At 39.7% G+C, this 26,994-nt stretch overlaps 1 protein-coding gene and 1 long non-coding RNA gene across 2 annotated transcripts; both read right to left on the bottom strand.

Annotated features, from left to right (window-relative positions):
- Positions 1 to 14,880: 14,880 nt before the first annotated feature.
- Positions 14,881 to 24,175, bottom strand: LOC148012155 (uncharacterized). The gene is made up of 3 exons (XR_015689078.1): positions 22,290 to 24,175; positions 16,418 to 16,608; positions 14,881 to 16,123 (listed from the first exon to the last, which is right to left on the bottom strand). It is a non-coding gene; the product is annotated as an uncharacterized LOC148012155 (long non-coding RNA).
- A 143-nt stretch (positions 24,176 to 24,318) lies between these two features.
- LOC148012154 (cytochrome P450 71AU50-like) lies at positions 24,319 to 26,698 on the bottom strand. Its single transcript, XM_087669364.1, has 2 exons — positions 25,557 to 26,698; positions 24,319 to 25,222 (listed from the first exon to the last, which is right to left on the bottom strand). The coding sequence occupies exons 1-2, from the start codon at positions 26,538 to 26,540 to the stop codon at positions 24,587 to 24,589; spliced, it is 1,620 nt and encodes a 539-aa protein (XP_087525490.1). The 5' UTR covers positions 26,541 to 26,698; the 3' UTR covers positions 24,319 to 24,586.
- Positions 26,699 to 26,994: the final 296 nt, after the last annotated feature.

The following is a 26,994-nucleotide window of genomic DNA, read 5'->3' as shown; positions in this document are numbered from 1 at the left end:
CCTAGGGTTGTGCCTGGATAAAGGTTTCTTAATGTTATTACATGATAATCGTTATGATTTATATTTCATCTCCATTTCTGCTATCAATCAAGCAATCTAACCACTTAACTTTTTATCAATTCTCATGCACAATCAGACATTGATAAGAGGAAGTCTTAATTGTATTTATATGGGCATAGCCCTTTCGGAATACAACATGTCTTGAGATGATAAGCCAATTGTTTACATTTAGTTCGGGGAGAATAATGTTGTATTACATTTATCTATAGGAACTGTATAATAGTATGGTTTCGGGTCATGGATCTTCAGGAATCGGTAAATCATTGAAAGTTCAGGGTATCCTTTTCTTTGGAACCCATTCTTCTCATGGCACCCCAACACTTTAATCCTGTCGGCGGGGATTTCAGGGGTTACTTCCTCATATACATATGAGTTCAATTCAACCCACCAACCTCGAATATGTAAAGTTGAGTTTACGTGAGCTTCCACAAAAATGAACAGCTTCAAGACTTTAGGGTCTTCCAACCACTTAACCCTCTTTAGGTTGGTTTGGAGGTATGCGAACCGGTGGGCAGCTATATAGTAGATTCCTGAGGCACCCATCCATCTTTGTTCCATGTACAAAGGCGATGGATTATAGATTTGCTCTAGGATGTTCATCATCTCAACCCTTTGTCGATAATGCGGGGAATGCATCGCAGTCATAAACATGACTCGAAATACCAAGAACCTGTTCCATGCTTCATAGTTCTGCAACACAGCATTAAAAGTAAGGAAATGTTTGAAACAACAACATTTACTTTACTTCGTCTTATTAAGATTTCATAAAAACAATTCCGTTGTTGGTTGGCTATGATACCAACTGTAATGTGTCCACCTGTTATCTTCAGGACACGTCTTAGTAGTCCATCGAAAAGGATGTCTAGAAAGCTCTGCCCATCACTCCCATGGAATGTCACAGGGTTTGCGATCTAGGACTTTCCATGTCTGCCACGTAGCGGAAGTATTCCGGCCATTCCCACTTAGGACCGACCTGAATTAGGGTTTTCTTATTTGAGCATCTCCTAACGGCAAAAGCGTCGAACCCGAGCGAACTACTTTACGCAAAAACGCCAGGTCAGAAGCGGATTCACGCTGCACTTGGTTAAAGGAGAATGGGAAACGAGAGGGATGCGAAGCTCAACCTCTCTGCCATAAAGCATAGTCCCATTCCGTTCCCCTAAAACAACGTAAATTGGGATCATTATAACTCTAGGTCAATGCTCTTGTTGTTTGTGTTCTTTGAACGATCTTCCTGTTGTCCATCTTGATTGAGAAAAGTTACCGGCCAACCGGGACCACCCATCTGTAGGACGGACCTATGGCCACATCCATCGCACTTTCCTCAGGTTGTTTTAGTTATTTAATTACCTAACACATTTAGTTGGACATGTATCAATCAGCTTCCTTAATTAGCCCATTAGGCACTGGTTCCTTTACGTAATCATAGCACTTGACATAAAAAAGCAATGTCAAACAAGTTCCTTTTTAACAGGTTATCATATTTATCTTTGAAATACATAAAGTCCAGCACGTAGGCTTATCCACAAACCGCCCGAAGGCTATCCAGCAATCCACAGGGATCACTAATCCAAGATTCTGCCCGTAGACTAGTATGGGGGCCTTGAGATCCAATCCCGAGTCACGTTAGCCTCTTGTGCAGGGCTCGGAAGGCGAGGGATTTACGGCCAGAGTCCCCCTGGCACCCAAGCGTCCTCTTGCTCCTAGTAGCGCTCAACGGAGAGACCTCCCGCGGCGAATTCGGTCCACCTTTCCGATGCGGTTAATAACCCCCTTGGTTAGGGTCAGGTAGGCAGTCGGGGGAAACTGAAGCTGCCTCTCCCTTTAGGCCTTCAACCTGAAGCATTAGATATCCATTTATCCTTTAATTCTTTGATCAAACAAAGAAAAACAGTGCTCTTAAATCTGTAACACGCACAATCATTTCCATTGGTCGTTATTGTTGGCCAACTGCTAAGGAGTGAATCCTTCTTTCTGAATGCATCCAGCACTCGATCCGGGATCAATTGCGGCTTGGCAAGATCCCCTATATCTTGGGTTAGTGACATACCCTTTTAACCCAACTTGGTCAATATCTTAAGTTCATATGTTATTCCAATTTATTGGTTGGTCTCTTGCTTTCAAGCAATTATCTTTACCCAAGGAAAATACTATATTAGGACGATTATTCATCCTCTTGCAAGATAACTTGCGTAAGAGTCTGCCAACCTTATTCCGAGGAATTTGGCCATTTTCTGGTGATCAATTCACAAGATTCGTGCGACCCTACTACTTGTCGCACAAGTGCTGCATCAAGCTCTGGGACTATTTACCCTTTGAATGGAGTCATGAAACAATCTATTCATGATTACATTAGGCTGACGTTGTCAGTCCTAGGGTTCCAAGTTCCATATTTTTTTAGCGAGAGAATCCTAGGGACAAACCCTAGATCACTTCTCAAGTATGTTCCAATGTCCCTACATTCTGTGAATGTGGGCAAGTCTTTAGGGCATAGGAGTTCCAGCCTTGGCAATACAAGTGACTAGGTCATGTGTTAACTCCTAGTTAGTTCTTTGGAATTGAATTAACTCTTCCTAAACGAGTCCCTTCGCGGTTTTTAGGTGTTTAGGTTTAAGCCAACTTGTTTAATTCTTGAATATGATTACGCTATCATTTCCATAAACACATGACTCATTGTCTATGCGTAAGTTGATTTTCAACCCTAACTTTTCGGTTTAAGATCAAACATAGGTTAGGTTATAGCCCAATTCCAATTAATCACCCTATAACTTGCGAATAAGATTCATGGTAAAACATGCAGTCTTTTACTAATAAATATGCAGTTGAAAAACAATATTTATACCAATTTACTAGAGTTATGCAACCTAGGAATCATTTCATGCCTTGCAATTTTCTATGGATTATTAGCACTTTCCGATATGTCCTAATAATGAGACATGCAATTTATACTTCCATGCCTCTGTTTTGTAAATGTGGACATTAATCTAAGTTCAGTTCATTGCATTGCGTAAAACTACTTGCTAGAAATGCATATCAATTTTCTGCTCACTTTAATTTTTTCGTTTTATTGAAAATTCTAATGACCGAACTTTTCTGTCTCGTGAGCTAATTCTTTCAGAGTTAACCTAAGTATTTAAGACGAAAAATGCATCCTATCTCCAACGATTATCCTCGCACGATTGAATTATAACAATACCAAATAAAAATTAGGAAGGGAAATCTGGACTTGTGGTGAGATGTCCACGTGGATGCTAGAAGACGATCCTCCTACGGTTGCGCCTTGGGCTTTCTTAAGACCCATCGCGAATGCATCCTTTCTGTCTTGGATGTGGCTTTGCAAACTTCCTTTTGAAATTCCACTGTCCTTTATGAGTTTTCTTTTCCTTCCTTTCGTAGAAGCTCTTTGAAGGGATATTTCTGTGGAGGAGGGGAGAAACCTCACGGAAAGGGTTTAAAACCCGGGAAGGGGGTGTTTTAAAAACCTCCGCGAGTAAGGCCCATTAAAGCCACGAGGAAGGGCTTAATGGTTTTCTAAGGACTCACAAGAAAGGGGCAAATAAAAGTTGTAAAAGACCCTTACGAGGGTTTTTGTATGGGGGAAGAAGGTGTCAAAAACCCTTAACAGTGGATTTTGTGTGGGGCTTAAAGAGGGGTATTTTCGTTTTGTGTGGGGGGAAAATAAAGATATAAAAGGGCCTAAGAAGGAATTTTTTTCATGGGGGGGGGGGGGGGAAGGGGCCTAAGGACCACATGAAGCCCCTTCAATGGAAAATCACGGGGGGGGGGGGGGGGGGGGGGAAGCAAAGGGTATGAAAGGGGGGCTAGGAAGCCCCCTTGGAAGCTTCCAAAAGCTTCAAAAAAAGGGCACGTGGGGGGGAAAGATGACTCCCAGGCGGCATTACAACAGCCAAGAGGGACTGTGGCGGCGTGCCGATGGACAGGTGGACTGTAGTGGGGGTGGCGCTGCTGCGGCAGCTGGGACTCTCACTTCTTTTCTTCATGGCGGCATTTGTGCAGGGTGGCTCCTCCTTCCTCACCTTCACGACCACACAGCGGCCGAGCAATAATTCGGCAATCCTCACGGCCCTCAGCTCATGATAGCGAATTGGCAGCACTACGGCAGTGTCTCCACTCAGTCTGCGCACCCCCTTTCACATCCCATGGCATAGACTTAAATAGGGGAGAGGAGGGGGATCCTCCCTCCCCTGTGTGGCATCTCGCATGCCTCTTTCCCCCTGCAAGCTCCATAGAGGAGCTTGATCATACCTTCTATTCCCCTCCCCCTCCAGCACGACAGTCGGCTGGGGGGATAAGGGGAATAACAAAAAAAAAAATGTCATTATACTATTATTTATCCAAATCAAATATTCTTATCCCCATGACCTCTTCCCAAGAGGGGATTCATGAGACATCTGTGGTTTCGGAGTCCCGGTTTTTGTGAAAGGAGATAATGCCACATTGCCTCTAAGTTCGTACCGTCCGGGATCCAATGCAGAGAATTCACATGGCCTCAACAAATATTTTCGGTAGAAATATTACAGAAATCAGTTGCTCATAAGTTGTGAAAAAAGTCAAAAGTCTACAAAAAAGTTCATGAGCATTCCCTTACAAAATCCATATACTTCTTTCAATAAATAACATATACAATGGAGTGTATGACCTTTGACATCTTTAGAGACTTGTATAGTAGTCTCTCCAAGCAACCATATCTAGTTTTCTTTCAAGATTTCTATTGTTCACTTTGGTCATTTCGGAATGTTCTTAAGCTCCTAAAAAGATTTTCTAAAACTTTGTTTGAGCTTTCCAAACTCTCATTTTTCTCTCAATGACTCATCATGGATTCCAAGACTAGCAAGTTTGCTAGAACATCCTTCCATATTTGGCAAGCAAAGATGAAAGGCTATCTTATGAAGAAGAAGCTTTGGCATTCTATTTCCTCATCTCAAAGAAAACAATAAAATGCATCAAATTTTGATGAAGTTACCACAAGGTCTATAGCTTATGCTTAAGAAACTCAACAAAATCCAGAGTAAAAGGAAAAGGATGAGAAAATGTTGGAAATCATTGTATCTAGTCTTGTAGATAAGCTTGCCCATCATGTGGATGAAGCTTAAAACATATTTGAAGCTTGGCATACATTGGAGACTACAATTGGAACCAAAGGTAGACATTGAATTACAAGTCTTAAAATTGGTATTTATTGTTTAAAAAGTGAAGATGGAGAATCTATAGCAACAACAATTAACAAAATGAAGAGCTTCAAGTCCCAACTATCCAATGTTGGAGAACTAATCAAAGATTCATATGCAATCACTTTAATACTAAAAAGTATGCCATATAATTTTGATGAAAGGGTAATGAAAGGAATGAGTACTAAGCCTAGATGTGTGATAAAATCTCTCTTAAAATAGTTGAAAAGCATGGGACTTACATGCTATGGTGGAGAGATGGCCTATGCACTCAAATAAAGAAGACGTAACCATGCAAGCATTGCAAAAGAACATCTCACAAGTTAGAGTTTTGCTACCTAAATAATCATTGCAAGAATTGTGGAAGAGTAGGTTGTGGAACAATGTTATGCAAATTTTCAAAGGATTCTCCTACAAATAATTTGGTTGAGAACAAGGAAAAAGAAAAATTATAAGAAACAATACCATATGCTGCAACTTCTTATGACTATGCTTTTTTATATCTACTTTGTAATGCTAGAATTAGTTTGTGGTAATCTTCTCAATCTATTTGTATTCATGGACTTGAAGAGGACCATTGATACTTCAACTTCCATGTGTCTCTCCTATTTATTTATATCTATTTAGTATATCATGGACTTTGAAGAAAAGTTCTAGATGTTTTGAATCCTTCTACTCCTAGACATGAAGAGAACCATTGAAATTTCAAGGTTGCAAATGATTTGTTTGTCTTAGCTATCTTTGGCGTGAGTCCCACCTAGCCAACTTTGTCCATTTTGGCCTATGATTTGGGCTAGGGAGATTTGTAATTAGCACAAGAAGCAATAAGAGACAACATGATTTCCTTATAAAACTTTTCAATTCAAGGGCATATGGCACTTGCCCATTTATAAACAAGTAGACACTCATGTTAAAAAATAAAGTTCCAATCATCTCTCAAAACTTTGGTCCAAATCCCATTATTGGGACAAAAAATGGGCCCACCAACAGTGGCTCTATGGCTCTAGCCAGCGGGCCTCCTAAACTCACCAAAATAACCCCACAGCCTTGTGGCGAGGAGCGCATGGACACTATGAATTGATTTAACCAAAGAATGCATTTGTAGATACTATTTCTAAAGTGTAGTCCAATGTGTTGCCCTTCCTGACCCGAAGCAATTAGAGTACCCAAACATAATGGTGTCTAGAACCTCATATCACATATATAGGGAGCACCCCTAGTTGATTGATGTGCTAATTACAAATCTCTTGTTGGTCTTTGATAACATGAGCTTCGATCTTTTTATTAACCTTTTGTGGCAAGAGATTTGTAATGAGCACAAGAAGCAACAATAGATGACACCCTTTCCTTATGGAACTTTTCAATTCAAGGGTGGATGAAACTTGCCATTTATAAACAAAAAGGCACTTGTATTTTAAAAAACGTTCCAATCATCTCTCAAAAATTTGGTCCAATTAACATGGCTTCAAGATTGGATAAGATGAATGACCAACTAATTTGATTGTTCTTGTATAATTCCACATTTAGCAAAACAAAATTAGCTCCTATTCTCAATGCAAAATCCCAGGATCAGATTAAGAATGGCATCCGAGACCTTCCTCCCAAAAATAAAATTGTATTCCCTTGAATACATGACTTTAGATAGAAAAAAGTTTATCCTTATAGCTAAGAGCTATGCAAGAATTTTACATGCAAACTATATCATAGTGAGTGGATGTTTTGGTAGGAATAAATGAATCATAGTCGTTTACCTTACAAGAAACCATTGAACCATAGAAATCACTTGCTCATAAGTTGTGAAAAAATTCAAAAGTCTACAAAAAAGTTCATGAACATTCCCTTACAAAATCCATATACTTCTTTCAATAAATAACATATACAATGGAGTGTATGACCTTTGACATCTTTAGAGACTTGTATAGTAGTCTCTCCAAGCAACCATATCTAGTTTTCTTTCAAGATTTCTATTGTTCACTTTGGTCATTTCGAAATGTTCTTGAGCTCCTAAAAAGATATTCTAAAACTTTGTTTGAGCTTTCCAAACTCTCATTTTTCTCTCAATGTCTCATCATCGATTCCAAGACTAGCAAGTTTGCTAGAACATCCTTCCATATTTGGCAACCAAAGATGAAAGGCTATCTTATGAAGAAGAAGCTTTGGCATTCTATTTCCTCATCTCAAAGCAAACAATAAAATGCGTCAAATTTTGATGAAGTTACCACAAGGTCTATAGCTTATGCTTAAGAAACTCAACAAAATCTAGAGTAAAAGGAAAAGGATGAGAAAATGTTGGAAGTCATTGTATCTAGTCTTGTAGATAAACTTGCCCATCATGTGGATGAAGCTTAAAACATAATTGAAGCTTGGCATACATTGGAGACTACAATTGGAACCAAAGGTAGACATTGAATTACAAGTCTTAAAATTGGTATTTATGGTTTAAAAAGTGAAGATGGAGAATCTATAGCAACAACAATTAACAAAATGAAGAGCTTCAAGTCCCAACTATCCAATGTTGGAGAACTAATCAAAGATTCATATGCAATCACTTTAATACTAAAAAGTATGCCATATAATTTTGATGAAAGGGTAATGAACGGAATGAGTACTAAGCCTAGATGTGTGATAAAATCTCTCTTAAAATAGTAGAAAATCATGGGACTTACATGCTATGGTGGAGAGATGGCCTATGCATTCAAATAAAGAAGATGTAACCATGCAAGCATTGCAAAAGAACATCTCACAAGTTAGAGTTTTGCTATCTAAATAATCCTTGCAAGAATTGTGGAAGAATAGGTTGTGGAACAATGTTATGCAAATTTTCAAAGGATTCTCCTACAAATAATTTGGTTGAGAACAAGGAAAAAGAAAAATTATAAGAAACAATACCATATGCTACAACTTCTTATGACTATGCTTTTTTATATCTACTTTGTAATGTTAGAATTAGTTTGTGGTCATCTTCTCAATCTATTTGTATTCATGGACTTGAAGAGGACCATTGATACTTCAAGTTCCATGTGTCTCTCCTATTTATTTATATCTATTTAGTATATCATGGACTTTGAAGAAAAGTTCTAGATGTTTTGAATCCTTCTACTCCTACACATGAAGAGAACCATTGAAATTTCAAGGTTCCAAATGATTTTTTTGTCTTAGCTATCTTTGGCGTGAGTCGCACCTAGCGAACTTGGTCCATTTTGGCCTATGATTTGGGCTAGGGAGATTTGTAATTAGCATAGGAAGCAACAAGAGACAACATCATTTCCTTATAAAACTTTTCAATTCAAGGGCATATGGAACTTGCCCATTTATAAACAAGTAGACACTCATGTTAAAAAATAAAGTTCCAATCATCTCTCAAAACTTTGGTCCAAATCCCATTATTGGGGCAAAAAATGGGCCCACCAACAATGGCTCTATGGCTCTAGCCAACGGGCCTCCTAAACTCACCAAAATAACCCCACAGCCTTGTGGCGAGGAGCGCATGGACACTATGAATTGATTTAACCAAAGAATGCATTTGTAGATACTATTTCTAAAGTGTAGTCCAATGTGTTGCCCTTCCTGACCCGAAGCAATTGGAGTACCCAAACATAATGGTGTCTAGAACCTCATATCACATATATAGGGAGCACCCCCCAGTTGATTGATGTGGCTCGACTATGGCTCTCCTACACCCTAGGCAGGATTAGTCCTAGGATGTGTTGTTCTAACATAAAGCATATGCAAAACATAGTTCTCTCTTTTGATATTCATTCTAGGAGGTAATTTCAATCCTCACCAAATCAGAACCCAAAGGAAATGAGCATCTAAACCTATGGCTTAGGAAACCTCACACTTAAGGTGGGTCAAATATTCGCAAACAAGTGCTATGCATCTAGGAGAGAATTCTCATAACACCATGTATAAAATGTAGATGCAAAGTGCATGCCTTTAAGTGTTAAAAAAAGTAAACTTATAGATCAAATAAGCGTGGATCGTGTGCAAACAATTCTTTTTATGGCTTTACTCTAACACAATGCATTGTTGCTAATGCAAAATCGAAGTAATTCGTGCTACTATCATTCTTTAAAAACTTAAAATGAATAAATCCTATATATTAAGATATGCATAAAATCAACATTATAATGATATTATTAACTCCCCACAATCCTTTCCCCTTACCGTTTATGGTTTTGCATTCGTTGGTAGGTGTGAAGAGTATTTTTAACGTGTTTCTTGTATATAAAAAGTGATAAATATGCACTTTAACATAAAAAGGGCGGATAAATTGAGGCTAAACCTTATGCCCTAGCTCCACCATACATTCACAAACATATCCATAATTTTTTGTAAATTTTTCATGTGTAAAATCTATTTTTTCTTATTTCTTAATTTTTATTGATTTATCTTATTATTTATTATTTTATTTTCTAAATTTCAAACATGTAGAGCTTTCATGAACAAAGAACTAGCATTACAACTCATATGACCCCATATGAACATCAAAAGAACCATGAAAAATCATAAAACCCTCAATTTCTCCAAAATCTCATAATGTCCGCATTGTGAGTTTTCTTGGTTTTCATTTTAATTTGGTAAAAAGCAAGAACCAATTGAGAATTTTAGTTTTTCATACACTAGAAATCATATTCAATCATTTGAAACCATTTCACAAATTATGTGCAAAAGATTCATCATAAAATAACAAAATCAAACACTTAGGTGGTTAATTAATACGAAACCACACGTGTTTCAAAGTTGGAAAGCCACTGATGCTCTTCCATAGCCACTGACATATCCCAAACCTTTGATTTATGCTCCATAAAGCTTCAACATCATCACACATCCAAAATCTATTACTTCAACATATCCCTCTCTCTTATAGATTAAGCCATGGGAACAAGGTGCAAAGAGGAGAGAGAAATACAGATTTATCAAGTTTTTATTCAATGTATCATTTTTCTTGATTCCTAAAGTGATTGATGGCAAATAAATTATCTTAGTTTTTATTCAATCCCATTTTGCCAAGAATTGAGGGGGTGCAAAGAAAGGCCCCTACCCCTTCCCCCTAGCTCCCACGTTTCATTTTGGGGGCTTTAAACCCTCTTAAATTTCATTATCTTCGCGTTGATGTTTAATATAAGCCAAAAGAACAATAAAAAGCACATTCTTTTCATCATCCAATGAACCTTGGGGTGTTAACAACAAATAAAATGGAAAATTGGAACTTTGTAATAATCCTTATTAGTTGATTGTTGACTAAGTTGTATTATTCAAAATTGGAGAGCCATTTAATTTAGTTAAAATGTGCCTTTTACATGGAGATGCAATAAATGTGACCAAACTATTCAATGACTAGAATGTAGACTTGCTCAAACAAATTCATTTTGATACAAGTTATACGTATATTATCCATAAAACTAAATAATAGACATTTTTTAATGAACTAGAGACTTCATGAGCTTTTCCATTGTGTTCCAAAAGCTTTTCTACTTTGTAACAGAGAAGGATAAGCAAAATAAAATAGCATTTCCTTTAAGAAAAATTTGGAAGTTTTTTCCCTTACATTGTGTAGAGTGGGGACATGTATAAGTGCATGTAACAACATGGGCACTCTATAGAAATGTAGACAACTACTCGGTTATATGTACTACTAAATGCAGACTATGTAGAAATGATCTCACCTACAAGCTTTGTGGTTCTTTATATAATCTAATTAAACTTTAACTATATACATATATATATAAGTTGAAAAGAGATTTTAAGTTCTAATTTTTGTTTCTCAAACTTTAATTGATCTCACATTATATAAGTTGAAAAGAGATTTTAAGTTCTAATTTTTGTTTCTCAAACTTTAATTGATCTCACATTGTTTGTCACTTGTATATGCAAACACACAAAAGAGCAATGAAGTGAGAGGAAAGAAAAATGAGAATAAGCATGAGCGAGACTTCTTCTCATGTAGGAAGTTTGTCCAAAGCTCTTTGTTTGCATGTTATGTAGAGCACTCTATGTAGAGATTCCTAGGCAAAACATTATGTGTAGTAGATATAGTAGCACATAGAGGTGTGTGTTAAAACTATAGGATTTATGCGCTCCTCTTAAGAGGGGGGGGGGGGGGGGGGTTTCACTCATGAATATATGTGTGTATCATGTGGCTTCAAAATAAAAGATTTTCAAATTACTATTTTTAAATACTTTTTACATACAAAAGGGTATCATATAAAAGGGTTATTTATATATTGAATTGAAAAGAATTCTATTTTATTCAAGGAAAATTCATAGATAAGGATATTTACAAATAGAATGCATGTGATATAGAGGATATATAAATATAGTGAGCCCCTTGAGATGCCCTTTTTCAAGCAATGTTAAACACGCATGCCTTTTTATTTGTTTACAATTATTTTGCATTAATATTTTCTAATGTGTATTCTTTCACAATATTTTTAGTTTTAATTTCAAGTATATAGCAACTTTGTTTTTGTGTGTGGATAGGAAAACCCAAGAAATTGAGTTTTTATTTTGTAAAATTTAATGTTTAATTTCACTACATTTAGTGTTTTAAATAAATGGAGATGCATATGCTAGACTACCTCGTGGTGGATACCATACTAATTTCTGGTGTGATTGATTGCACATTTAGTGTTCATTACAAGTGAATGTGGAGGTGTGCAATGAGGAGCAAACCGTTGTGCTCACTCCATCTATGATGTATATATTATCACAAGCCATAACATGTACTTCCAAGGGATCGAGCCTTATATACACCAATGAGGCATGTGTATTGAAATGGGCCAATATGTAGCCAAAACTACAATTAGATCATGCTACAATGATTAAACTCTTTCGTAAGATCCTAATGGTATATTAATGGAATTACATACTTCCCTTTTATAACAACAATTTGATGGTGCTATAATAATCAAAATCCTTCACAAGCTTCTAATGTTATAATAATAAAACTACACACTTCCCATCAATGGGTTGAATCAGCCTACATTTTTCCAAAATTTGAGAATCATAGCATCATGAATGGGTTGAATCACCCTATGATGAATGGCTTGTGTCACTTTTAGAATTGTGAGCCACAATTTGGCCTACAAGACTACACTTCAAAAGATGGGCTATATATGTAGCCACATCTACAATTACATTGCATTACAATTATCAAACTACACACTTTTTGAGCTCCTAATGGTAATTAAACTACACCTCATAAGCTTCTACACCATACATTTAATAGAGAGAGAGAGAGAGAGAGAGAGAGAGAGAGAGAGAGAGAGAGAGAGAGAGAGAGAGAGAGAGAGAGAGAGAGAGAGAGAGAGAGAGAGAGAGAGAGAGAGAGAGAGAGAGAGAGATTCTTCCTCTCACTTTGATCTCAAGATGAGAGAGAGTGAGTGTGTGTGTGACGCACATTCGATAAGGAGTTGATACAAAAATTGAAATCTCTCTCTCTCTCTCTCTCTCTCTCTCTCTCTCTCTCTCTCTCTCTCTCTCTCTCTCTCTCTCTCTCTCTCTCTCTATGGGGTTTCTTGTAGAAGTCAAACTATAGGAGCATTAAGGGGAAAATAAATTGTTGAATACTTTTCGTAATTATACAGTTAGAAACTATCTACAAAATGCCATGTTCAATATTCTAAAGATACCTCAATTTCCAAACACCACCTCATAACTTTTATTCACAAATTGTAAACTTAGAACTTGAACACTATGGTCCTTCTTTGAAGAGCAAGACCAACAACACCTAAACAATTAAAATCTACTTTAGATTTACGTTTATCCCTTTGACCAAACAAGGAGCATGCGGTGCTTGTGTTCGGGTATGGCACAAGTCGAAGTCGGAGTCCCAGTGGTCATTTTTGAAAGTCCTCTAGGTTTTTTCCATTGAAGGGCTAGTGAACAAGTGCCTCTCTTGTGGAAGGGATTTTTCAAAATTTTGACCTTCGATAGACATGTATTCTAAAATTTGCATTTCTAGCTAATAGAATAGTATTTGAGAAAAAAAAACTATGACATTTATATAAATCATCTTGTTGGTTTTTCATGCCCATTAATTTACCAACATCTAATATTGACATGATATGATGATAGAATATTCAAAACTTAGTTTAACATATGAGTACTTATTTAAGCATTAAATTTTTAATAATGCAAACACCAAAAATAAAATTGCAATGCCATGTTGAGGCTAAAGCTCAATCAATTGAGATAGTGTAGAAAGGCAACAAGATAGCTCTACAATCATCCATAGTCTCGAATGAAATAGCAATACAATCAAAGCACACCATTACTTATACTTTCTTATATCAACTTTGTTGCTACCACATTAACATTGCGATGAGCTTTTAATCCATCCCATGTAGCATATATGGCATCCCAATCAACATCTGTCGGATACTTAGCACCATTGTATGAAAGGAACATGAGTTGATTCAAGCTCTCGAGTGACAATCTATTGCGATCATTGGACTTGATATGATTCATTTTGGAAAAACCTCTCTGACAATCAACCATGCTTGCAACAATGACCAAGCATGCATGCCATAACTTTTTCATCTCTGCAAAGACTTGATCAAACTCAATATTATGCCCACATAATTGCCAAGCAGCATGCATACTTTTCCCTGGACATGTTCTTTTTAACTTCACCATGAAGTCTCCATACTCAAGCTTGCATGCATCAACATCAACAAGTGTCCCAAACTTTTCTAATAAGGCATCTATCTATATTGCACCCATTGTAAAGCATCCACGAACATCATATGGATAATCCTTTGGACTAAATATATTTGCAGCCTTAAACAACTTTATATTAGCAAACTGTGCATATAGTGCAAATATAACCTTTTGTACAAATTGCTTGCCAATTTGAATGCAGTTATCCACCAACTACACACAATTATCCTTAGGTCCCAATTGGTTATTATGAAGATGGTTCATTTCCATAGCTCCTACATTGTTGATTGAAAAGTACACATATCCATCTTTGACCTGCTGATAAAACTTTGTGAGATATTGTGTCCCATGACCAAAGTCCCCGAATAAGAAGCATGCCTCAAGGATATCTATAGTTGCCATAAGCTCAGTTTCTATAGAAGTAATGTCTACTTGCTCAACTTGGGATTTTTTATTCAAAAGATTTAAATAGTGTACCACATCTGCTAACAAATGAAGGAAATTTTGAATCTTAAATGAGGTGAAAAGTGTAAATAACTCTACACTTTCCCTCATCCATATGCGCAATAGAATTGGCATAAGTGTTACAAGCCTTTTCACCACTTGTCCTCTAGAGAGCTAGCGAATCTCATGCACCTTCAAAAGCTCATGAACTGGTAGCTCAAATTCAACAGCTAAATCTTTCAATTCTGCATTCCTCTTATAAGAACTATTGAACCATTTGCAAGACTTTCGAGCTGCTGCTTCTACTACCTCAAAGATAAGTAATGTAGATAATGCATCCTTAGAAGCCAAAGCATCTCTATGTGCTATACAATGGACCCCAACTAAGTGTGGCACCTCTCGAGAAAATCGGTTAACTAGACCATTTTCTTTCCCAACCATTGCACTACATCCATCAGTCGAAAATCCTACAAGCTTTAACTTTGGTAAACCAAAACTTTGTAAGAACTCTGAAAGGCCATCATACAATCCTTGTACTGTTCCATTTTGTGTCTTTAACAATGCAACAAATCTATTGCATACATGTAAATCGCCCTTATCACATAAATATGTGATACATATATTCATGTGGTGATCATTAGACACATCTATGCTTTCATCCACCATTAGTGAATAAAAAGGGCTTTCAATAATCTTTGCCTTTACATTTTCATGCAAGTATTTGCAGCATGCCTCCAAAAACATATGAGTTGAACTTGAAGAAAGATATGATTCATAGCTTGCTTGACTAGGAAGATATGGTGCCCCAAAAAACACTAATTCTTCAACATTCTTCTGAAAGTCAGAAAGTGGTTTATTCCTAATAGCAATGAAGTACATGACTTGGAGTAGCACCTTGATCCATGCAACCCTTTTATCCACCTCTGCTTGATCCATGATCTGCATATGTGTATCAAGGGTTAAAATTTTTCCTTGCTCTTTCTTTGCCCATAAGAACTTTGCTTTCAAATGTTCTTTAGAATTTTCATGCACCTCCAATGATGGTCATTGAAGAACTGTGCTACCAACATTACCAAAAACAACTCTCTCATGCGAGCCATCACCCTCCTCCCCTCATCATTCATGTATGATGGCTCCTGACCTATCATCTACAAGGTAGGCATACCCCCCTGGGGTATGCCTAAGATGGGTCCTCTCCCACCTGCGACCACGCTCCTAGGCATATCCAAAAGACCCTTATACATCTGGTGTACCGACCAGGGTAGTATCTATCAGAGTAGCACCCATAGGGATGCCACCTATACGGACGACTAAGAAAAATCTAGAGTGACTAGAGTAGACGTCCCCACAGGTGTGGCAAATCCTGGAGGTGACGCAACTCCAGCAGAACAACGAGACGGAGACACCGCGTTCGTGCCTCCACAGCAACCACTTGAGCCACGCTCTCTAGAATCACCACGAGAGCGAGAAGTAGCACCTGTATCCTGAGCCAACCATGGGCTCACTGTATCCATATCTATGCAGCACCCTCCTGACCCTGAAGCACTCCCTCCGTCTGGCCCAATTTTGGAGCGTCTCGAAACTAAAGCATTTGATTGCGCCGAAGTAGATCTAATAGAGCGGCTCGATGATGTCGAGACAACTCCTCCTGGTCCGCCATGTCTTTGAATCTCTCCATTTGATTTGGAGTGCGTGAAGATATCCTGCAACCCTTCATCGCTCATCCCTCGACTCATCCTGATGATCTAAGTATCCATAAAGGTCATCTGCACAAACAAAAAATGATGTTAGCATAATCAATTTAAATCATACAAAGCATGGTAATATAAATCTTAAAAAAATGATCTTACTTAAAGTGCATATCTTATGTACCCTTATAAGCAATTAGTCAATGAATTGAGTAAGTGGATGCTCCAAGTATGAAGTATCCTATGGTCCCATGTCAATCTCCTGACACAACTCAGCATAAACTGGAAGGTCGATAGACATGTCACCACAAAAGGATGAGTCCACCTTGTTCTCAAAGAATTCTTGGACTCCTGTATTTCCATCATTGTTACCTGATGCTGGCTCCTCTACATTCTCCAAGCTTCCAGTGGCCTCCACCCCTTGCAATATTGACCCCTCTATTTGCATATTGTCCTCATCTATGCTCGAAACATCGCTTTTGATCATATATTCTCATACTTCGAGGAGCTAAAGGTATAACATACCACCATCGAGGTTGTCGGGGGTTTGGATAGAAGATTACCTATTCACAAACACGTATAAGAGAGATTTAACTATTGTGACATATACCATATCGTAATACAATTAGCAAACAAATGAGTTCATGCACCTATTCACAATGGGCCGGCAGCACAAATGTGTCACACAAATCTGTCCTTTTTTTTTTTGAATCTATTTCGAGAAATCTAGATGGACCTCGTTGAACTTTTGCTCAAGCTCCTTCAAGTGCCACTTTGAACCATTGCATATCAAATAGTATCATGGAGAAGCTACGGTAATCCACCGTAACAATACTTTGCAAGTTTCCAAAATACTCCATCTCATCTATAATCGTGTTTGGATCCGTTACTCGTCGTCGGCTCTCTTGCTTGAACCTTGCCATGATGCCACTGTCTGTTGTGGAGCGAATTTTATCAATACGCTCCGCGCGGAAATGCCATCCGCGCGACCACACTGCACTATATATTTTGTAATGTACATTGAAACACTCAATTAGTTGTCGCATATAAAATATAGATACGACAAACCCTAAACACATCATCACCTTTGGACTACATCCCCTTGAGAATTTCCACTCCTCGGTTGAGACCTCCGCCCCTTCGCGAGACACTACCGTCAAAGCTCCATGCAACCATCGTGTTGACATAAACCACAGCATCTCCTCCATGCCCTTGGGATATCGAATCGGTTGATGGCGCATACTACGTCGTAATTCAGATCGCGCTTTCTCTCGATCTTGCCTAGCTTGCTGGTACCTGGTGAGCCACGTCTCCATAGAGGTATGGTGCAACATACAAAAGTGATTCACTTCTCCTCTATTGCATCATCCATTCTTTTTTCTATCCCATTTTCAACCACCACATCTCCAGTCAGTCTATCATCATCCTTCAGCGACCATAGCATACTGTTGTCTAGATCCACCGTTGGTAGCCATTGTGAAATATGCACTAGCATCTCAGACACCAACCACCCTTCAGCCATGCTACCTTCTGGCCAATCTCATTGTCGCACAAAGCCTTTCAAGGTTTTCATGAAGTGCTCCAAGAAGAACATCCATCGCGTATGGATAGGTCCAGCAATCTCCACTTTATCTACAAGATGCACAAGAAGGTGGATTTGTATTGTGAGCATGCTGGTAGGCAGGTATTTCTCAAAGAGACAGACGGTCTCCATTGCTCCCTGCCTTGCGGATTCAATAGAGGACGTCTTAATCTCCTTCTATGAGATTCATTGCACTAAAGTCGACAACCTGTAAATGGCTCTGCATATTTCTGGAGTAAGATATCCTGCAATCACAATTGGTAGTACAAACTGCCAAAAATGAGAAAGCATTATGAACAATGACTACACTCCAAATAGCAAAATGCGCAGACCACTTATAATCCATTCGTAGTACAAACCTGACATATCTTATGCCAATCATGGGATTTTAGCCATGATACTTGGTCGTCTTTAGAAAACGCAGACCTGAGAGAACGCATCATACCTGTCGGAGTGCAAATAGACTTGACTATTTGCTTCACAATGCGCTCTTCTTTAGTGGACAAAACCCAAGGAGCGTGAGATAGCTGCACGCGACCATCAGCACTCGATTGCAGCCAAAGCGCCTCCATCTTGCTTACCTCCTTCAAATCCATTCGTGTCCCTATAGTGTCTCTCTTTCCTGTGATGTGGTCCCATAGCAAGCTGCCCACATTCTTGAAAATATGCATGGGATCCAACAAGTGGTTGATCTGTAAGTGGGTCCAATATGGCAACTCGTAGAAAATTGAGAACCGTCACATTCCATTTGGATGTGATTCCGCGTGGACCATTTTCAGTTCGTACTAGCTTTGGACATTCATACGTGTTGGAGGCTGTCCAAGAAAGCCTTCCTTGAGTTCATGACCCTTTGGCAAGAAAGCGGCGTGTCGTTGATATACCATCTTCTTCATGGTTCGTGACCTTCGAGGGTCTAATTGTGGCCCGCACAATGGATATACATGATAACATGAGGTAACCAGACCTGTCCCAACACCTCTATCTAATGACTACAAACTTGAACGAGCTATGATAGATATTACCAACAAGAACGGGAGTCTATTTACGTGAGCACTCTTCGAATCCCGGAAAGTCATGCATGGTCTACATGAGAATGGCTCGAATATTGGCGGACCATCGATCATCACGCTTGCTCATATCTTACACGGTGAACCTCTCCTCCCATAAAATCTTAAGCTCATCGACTAATGGATGAAAATACACATCCATATTTTTGACTTTGTAGCGGCCGGGGACGAGTAAGCTAAGGATGAGATGTTCTTTCTTCGTAGAAAGCCATGGAGGGATATTGTAGTTAACAAGGACTATAGGCCACACCTTGTAAGAAGATGATCTCGCAGAGACCGAATGGATTCATGCCATCCATTGCAAGACCGAGTCGAAGATTCCTTGGCTCTTGGGCAAAGCTTGGGAAGGTAGAGTCAATGTGGCTCCATGCACGTGAATCTGCTGATATTCGTTAAACTCCATCTGTGGACCTATTTTGCGCATGCCACATTGTCAAGCTCGCCATGTTGGACGCACGAAACATGTGGTTTATGCGAGGGATAAGTGAAAAGTGTCTAAGAACTTTTTGAGGAATGGTTTACCCTTGCAAGTCCTATCGATACCTATGAGAACCAGACTTTGGACATGTCTCCATAGTCTCATATTCTCCTCGAAACAGTATGCAATCGTTGATACATGCATGGATGTTGTTGTAGTCCATGCTAAGCTTTCGTAAAACATGTCGTGTATCGTCATGAGACTCAGGTATGGTATTTGTAAGTGGTAATATATGATACTTCAATAATTTGAAAAAAAATCATAAAACATCTTTAAAAAGCACAAATGTTTTTAATGATAGTGCCGAAAAGAAATCAACGAAGCGTATGTACAAGGTACCTGATTAACTCAATCACACTCGCATCGCTCCACCCGTATTTTGCTTGCACACTTAAGAGTGCAAGCAGTGTCTTTAGGCGAGATACTCGGCACCCATCATATAATGATATGGATGCTTCCTCTCTAAGCGGATCAGAAGTCTCGACATCCATGGGAATCAATGCATCTATCATTGCCTCCATCTCAGGCTCCAAGATTGTAGGTAAGTCTTGAAGGCTATCTGTCTCCTCTGGTATTGACGGTATAGATTGGGTAGTACCTTCCAAGTGGTGGATTGGCTCATGCACTCTATCCATCGCACGCCCATGAACTCTTCTAATTGGCCACAAAGTGTGCACTCCTCCTTGGGACGAGATGTCACCTCCTTGGATAGAAAATTTGCAACCACACCCAAAATTTTCATATATGGCATTCAATTAGCTTGCATCATCAATGAATGATTGATATTAACTTTTCTTACCATTTGCTAAAAATCCAAGATCGCCTGATCAATGATCTCAGATTGAAACTCACCGAAGCGTCGTACTATTCTAAAGACAATCGACTTTTTCGTCTAATTGCCAGTTTACATTGAGAGCAAGGGCACGGGACACGCTGATTAAGATACATCTCGCCATCTTGAACATCAAGACTTTCATCATTTTCCATTTTGTCTATGTTACGACAAACAATTTGTTTTTGTTATCATTCTTTTTTTCTTTCTTAAATTGTTTGAGAAAGGATTTCTCATGATGGACTAGCAAAAATTAACATATGTAAAGTCTTCACCCACCCACCCATAAATTAACATATGGCGGAGTGTTTTCCGTCTCGTGGTGCTGCAATGGGACCTCACCGGATCTCGCCATCACTCTCTCTTTATTTTTTATCCATTCATTATCTCATCTCCTTCCATCTCTCTCTTTTTCTCTTTCTTTACTATGTTGTATGTTTATTCCCTCTCTCTCATTCCTTTTTCCTTTTTCTCGTCCTGTTCCTCTCTCATTTTCTTTAATAAAACATATCTCTATCACTACTACTACTACTACTACTACTACAAACAAGAAAAGAAAAGAAAAACTACTATTACTACCACTACAACAACAACAACAACAAACAAGAAAACTAGACAACAATAAACAAGAAAACAAAAAAAAACTATTACTACTACTACAACAATAATAACAACAAACAAGAAAACCACCACTACTACTACAACCACGATTACAACTACGACCACAACTATAACCACAACTATGACTACGACTACAACTATGATCACGACCATGACTACGACTATGACGACGACGACGACCATGACCACGACCAGGACCACGACTATGACTATGACTATGACGATGACGATGACGACGATGAGGACCACTACCACTACCACTACCACTATAATAAACAAGAAAAGAAGAAAAAACTACTACGACAACAACACCAAATAAGAAAACTAGACAACAATAAACAAGAAAATAAAAAAAACTATTACTGCTACAACAACGACAACAACAATAACAACAAACAAGAAAACCACCACTATTACTACACCCACGACTACGACTACAACCACGACTATGACTACGACCATGACCACGACTATGTCTACGACCACGACTACCACTACCACTACGGCTACCACTACCACTACCATTACCACTATCACTACCACTACCACTATAATAAATAAGAAAAGAAGAAAAAACAACAACAACAACAACAATAACAACAACTACTGCTACTACTACTACAATAATAATAAATAAGAAAAGAAGAAAAAACTACTACTACTACTACTACTACTACAAAAAACAAGAAAATTAAACAACAATAAACAAGAAAAGAAAAAAAACTACTACTACTATTACAACAACAACAAACAAGAAAAGAACAGCCTCTTCCTCCTCTCATTTCCTCTCTCTTCCTCACTCTCTCCCTCTCTTTCTCTCTTTCCCTATTATGTTTAATGTTTTTCCTCTCTTCCTCTCCCTCTCTCTTTCCCTATTATGTTTAATGTTTCCCTCTCTTTCCTCTCCCTCTTCCTCTCCCTCTCTCATTTCCTCTCCCTCTCTTTCTCTCTTTCCCTATTATGTTTAATGTTTTTTCTCTTATCTCCTCTCCCTCTCTCATTTCCTTTTCTCTCTTCCTCTCCCTCTCCCTCCCTCTCCCTTTCCCTCTCTTTCTCTTTTTCCCTATTATGTTTAATGTTTTTTCACACTCTCTCTCTTTCCTCTCCCTCCCTCTCCTTCTTCCTCTCCCTCTCTCACCCTCTCGCTCTCTTTCTCTCTTTTTCTATTATGTTTAATGTTTTTTCTCTCTTTCCCTATTATGTTTAATGTTTCCCTCTCTTTCCTCTCCCTCCCTCTCCCTCTTCCTCTCTCATTTCCTCTCCCTCTCTTTCTCTCTTTTCCTATTATGTTTAATGTTTTTTCTCTCTTCCTCTCCCTCTCTCATTTCCTTTTCTCTCTTCCTCTCCCTTCCTCATTTCCTATTCCTCCCTCTCCCTCTCCCTCTCCCTCTCTTTCTCCCTTTCCCTATTATGTTTAAAGTTTTTTCTATTTTCCTCTCCCTCTCTCATTTCTTTTTCTCTCTTCCTCTCCCTCCCTCTCCCTCTCCCTCTCTTTCTCTCTTTCCCTATTATGTTTAATGTTTCCCTCTCTTATTCTCCCTCTCATTTCCTCTCCCTCCCTCTCCCTCTCTTTCTCTCTCATTTCCTCTCCCTTTCTCAATACACATGAATTTTAACAAAAACAAGTAAAAAAGAAAGAGAAAACACAAAAACAATGCACTCACCGCAAAGGCTCGAAGAAGGGTTCGGTAGCTCCTCTTCGCCCTCGGTACACTTTCTCCTCTTCTTTGTGAACGGCGGCGGCGGTGGTGAGAAGCTTTTCTTCTCCCTCTTTCTCTCTTTCTCTCCCTCTCCTTCTCAAATCAAGATGTTCGCTCTCCCTTTCGCTCTCTCTTTTGTGTATGCGCACAAAATAACGCGTTCGGATTTCGGCCGGCGTTTTTTTCGTCTGAGTACCGTCGCTATTTGCATCGCTATATGTGCCGCTATTAGTGTCGCATTTAATAGCGACACCGCTATTTTGCGTCGCAAAGCCCCGTCGCTATACCTCCATATCCTTGTAATGCTTGAAATACATGCCTTATTTTTCAACTAGCTTTAATCAAATCTACCTTAACCTTGTTTAAATATTTAGCCTTGAATGAATTTGTTGAAGTTTGATGACTCACCATTGAATTCTAAATGACCTAGAATATAGACAACTTTCACCTTGGATCTACAATGGACTAAGTTTGCACTCTTCAACTTCTCCAGCAAACTTCAAGGATGCTCCACTAAACCTTTTCAAACCACATCAAATCCATAGGGATTAGTTAAGAACCATTAACAATGTTAGATTTCTCCATGAATTCATATAAGCATTGCACATACAACCAGAACTTGGGGTTCATCAGAATCCCCTTACACTTGTCTTACTCTTTACTGTGAAACGAAAAACTCATACTGCTAAAGCTGATGATTGATGATTGATAGTTACCAATGAATTGTGACGTTGATGCCGTCCAACTTGTTGGACACCCTCATTATAACGTGGTCTCATGTCCGGACGTACATATTGGGCCCGAAAAACTGCCCATTCATGCTCACCAACTGCTTTGTATGGCATAGTCGAGTTACATTGTCATACTTTATGTGCAATCATATTTTCCATTAGTCAAGAACAAAAGCATGTTTCAGTTGGTTAACTTATGGAAGATAGTGGATTGACGTGCCACTTCATTAACTGGTCAATTAATGATATTATTCCTTGAGGGCTTGATGGTGCAGCTACTCTCTCTGTGTGTATCTTCACGTACTCTTACAGCTAGACATAGAGAAAGGCCATAATCGATCCATTCTCACCTTCAAGTGCAAATAATGTGTCATGGTTCCATGATCCATCCTTGGTTGTTGACAACGGACTTCGTACAAGCATTCAAACCAACTAGTTGATTCTATCATTCAGAACTAATTCATGAAGCTACTATAGTTTATATTCTTTCACTCTTTTTGGACATCTACTAAATCACTAATGCCAATAGATCAAGTGAATACATTTTAAAAGGCAAGCTATTGAGGAGTTGATTACATTCAGGGTAGATAGTCTATCAATTTACAAGGCTAGTGAAAGAAGATCTAGAGGGTGCTATGATCTATCTCAAAACATTGAGTGACTAGGAGAATCGGCATACTGAAGAAGATATCATTAACAATTCAACTTGCTTCTACTTCTTTTGCATTATCATCTTCTTATGAGCAAAATATTAAAGCCCATGTAATGATGGTGTGACCCCTGCAACTCTGGAAGTAGACCAGATCGGTGGATCCGAGCTAGACAAAGGGGAAGATAGGGTAGGTGGCCTATTCTAGACAAGGGAGGAACTTCCGAGGTGTTGTTGTGAGCGTGGTTTATTCCAGATCAACAGTGGCCTATTGCCTCATTGTCTATGTACCCTTACAGGCTTAGGCTCAATATATTAAAAATACATGTTAACCAACACTGCTCCATACCTAGCAAATTGCAATGGATTATAATGGCCCTTGAAGACTCGATAGACCGATCACAACTCATAGCAATAGGAGCTTGGAAGGTGGAGGCACGAGTCACAATGCAATCTGCAAGTCCGAGTCGCCTCAACTTTGAAGCCAGTCTCACTGTCACTGTGAATGTTTTAGAACCCTTTAGGTTTAAAGTTTAGGGCTTTGAAAATTTAGCCTTAGAAGTTAGCGGCCCGCAAGGAAGTATACCCTAGGGCCTAGGGCCTAAGGCCTAAATACATATAAATATATTAATATATTAAATTTTAAGACAAAAAACTACCCTTCTATAGCAAGGCTTGTAAAATCATGCCCTTTTCTAAGAAGGGCAATTTTTTTTCCTTGCCCTTTGATAACAAGGTCTTAAAAATAATTGCCTTCTCTTGAAGGTCAAAATGCCTCTAGAAGGGCTCTGCAACCCTTAAAAAAAACCCTGGGCACGACTAATAAAAGATCGCACCATAACCTTAGAGATATTGATGATTGATTCATGTTCAAGGTATTGCTATATGGAGTGCATTAGAGAGATACGTAGAGTTGGGGTTGCTAGGAGTGAGTGTTTTCGACAAGTGACTATGGATGTTTGTGCGGACATGTCGACATGGCTCTCACCCTGGGGCAGTTGCCAATCAAAACAGTGGACAAGATTTGCGATAGTGAGCTCAAGGGTCGGCAGGGCAAGAGGGACGCCTGGACAGCTCCTCCTTCCCGAACCAAAAGGGATCCATGAGAACTCATCGACATGTTGACTACGCAACTCTTGATGCCCGGCTTGTTTGAGAAACCTCTCTGGCCAAAATCTCTCAGGGTCCTCCCACGTGGCAGGGTCCCTCCCAATCACCCATGCATTCACCAACAGCCTTGTCCCCTTCGGAAGATTGTATCCCATCACTGCGCAAGGCTCCCTGGACATGTGTGGAAGCAGAAGACTCACAGGCGCATGTAGGCGCAAGGTTTCCTTCACAATGGCAGCTACATAAGGTAGCTTCGTCATGTCGGAGTCTTGGACCATCCTCTCCAGTCCCACGAGATTCTCTAGCTCAACTTGTAGCTTCTTTAGGATTAATGGGTGGTTGAAGAGCTCCGCCATGGTCCAGTCCAGTGTTACAGCGGTAGTGTCGATTCCGGCTCCGATTAGGTCCTACAAAAACCAAAAAAAGTTCTCAACTCTCTCCCCCTTCTCCAATGATCACGAAAAACATTTTTCTCAGAAATACAAAAATCTCTAAGTGAAAATTTTGCTTGCAAGGGGTTTTTAATCAAATTATATATTTATTACCATCTTTATAACTAAAAGTTTTCAAAAGTTTGAGGCTTTTAACCTTCTTCTTTCAATTTTGAAAGTTTTTCTTTAAATTTTGCAATTCACTTTACACTAAACCTCGACTTTTGGTAAACACTGCCTCCTCTCTCTCTCTCTCTCTCTCTCTCTCTCTCTCTCTCTCTCTCCATCAATATCATGTGACATTTCGTACCATTATCTGCGCCTTAATGCCCACCCGGCTAAAGGAGGGGTTCAAGAGAAGTTCATCAAGAATATCGTTTGGGAGGTTCTTCTTCCCATGCAGTATATTGAGCTGATGCTGCTTCTCGCGTTCCGTTATCAAGGTTTCCCAAAGGGTGTCGAACCCCGCGTGCAGCTCGTCTATGGTCCTCCTGACACCGCGGTCGAGGAACCCCAGCCACGGTATGAAGTCGCCCAGCACAGGCACCTGGAACAGCGCCCCGGCCCTATGCACCATCTCCCTCAAGGAGCAGCCAGCGCTCGCCTCGTCGGGCGCGCGGCGGCCGAAGACAATGCGGAACATGAGATCCTGCACCATGTTGTACATGGCGCGTGTGAGATCGACGTCGGCCACGATCGCAGCGGGGTCGGCAGCCAAGGAGTGGACGAGGCGGGCCACCTCCTCCCCCATCAGAGGCTTCGTCTTCTGGACTCTCCGCGCGCTGAAGAGCTGGAGGGTGGCGACCTTCCGGACGTGGTGCCAGTGGGGCCCGTACTGTGCTAGCACGAGGGAGTGGGACTGTCCGTACAGGAGGCGGTCCGCAAACATGGAGGGCGGCCGGCTGGCGAAGACCTTGTCGTGCGTCTGCAGAAACTCCCTGGCGACCCGGGCGCTGGAGGCCACCACGGTGGGCGTGGACCCCAGGCGCAGGCCCATGAGAGGTTCGTACCTCTCCGCCAACCTTGCGAGCCGCAAGTGTGGCAGATCGCCGCTGAGCTGCAGCAGGTTTCCCAGCACGAGCAAGGGCCAGGGCCCCGGAGGAAGCTTATACCGATGGTGCCGCCGTCTCGTGCAGTTACTGTATATCATGTTGATGCTTAAGTAGCTGGCCCATACTATTGTAATCAGTAGCGCACAAAGGGCGCTAGGTGTAAGGCGCTGCCAGCCGATGCTCAGAGCTTCCAAAATCTGCATTTTGATCCCTTTGCTCCTGCCTGTTACGAGTGAGACCATCTCACCTGACCACGGAACCAGATTATCACATATGAGCAGCGCTACGAAAGACGTATAGCTCTGGACCTCTTTGATTTGTTACCGTCCTCGTTTCTCCACCATACATATCGCTTTCGGAAACAGATATTATCTGTTTCCCATTTTTCAAACCCAGAATTTTTAAAAGAAGTTTGAGATATATGTAACATGTATCGGATATCTTCCCCATATTTCAATTGCAGGTACAGTGAAATATATTATTAATAATGTGGTACATTCAAAAGTAAAGAGCGTAAAGACAACATGAGAGTGGATGCAGCATGGATAGGCCATAGTCCATGGTTTCTTCAAAAAAAGCTTATAGATCCAATGATTGGATTTGGGGCAAGACCAGTTTGGCTACAAGGTCATATTTCATAGCATTACGAAGCCGAGAACTAGTGAGGGATGGACTTCTCTTGAAAGCTACATCATA

The sequence above is a fragment of the Lygodium microphyllum genome, chromosome 27 (assembly GCF_053477565.2).
Source record: "Lygodium microphyllum isolate KBCC chromosome 27, Lygodium_microphyllum_v1.1.10, whole genome shotgun sequence".
NCBI classification, from domain to species: Eukaryota; Viridiplantae; Streptophyta; class Polypodiopsida; order Schizaeales; family Lygodiaceae; genus Lygodium; species Lygodium microphyllum.
The sequence above is the reverse complement of the archived record's forward strand: the minus strand, read 5'-3'. Positions and strand labels throughout refer to the sequence as shown.

What these genes read in the sequence shown, in the direction of transcription:
- LOC148012154 (XM_087669364.1), bottom strand. Translation starts at nt 26,540, where the DNA reads ATGGTCTCACTCGTAACAGGCAGGAGCAAAGGGATCAAAATGCAGATT. An exon ending in GCATTAAGGCGCAGATAATG is followed by an intron (nt 25,223 to 25,556) that starts GTACGAAATGTC and finishes TGGTTTTTGTAG; the next exon opens with GACCTAATCGGAGCCGGAAT.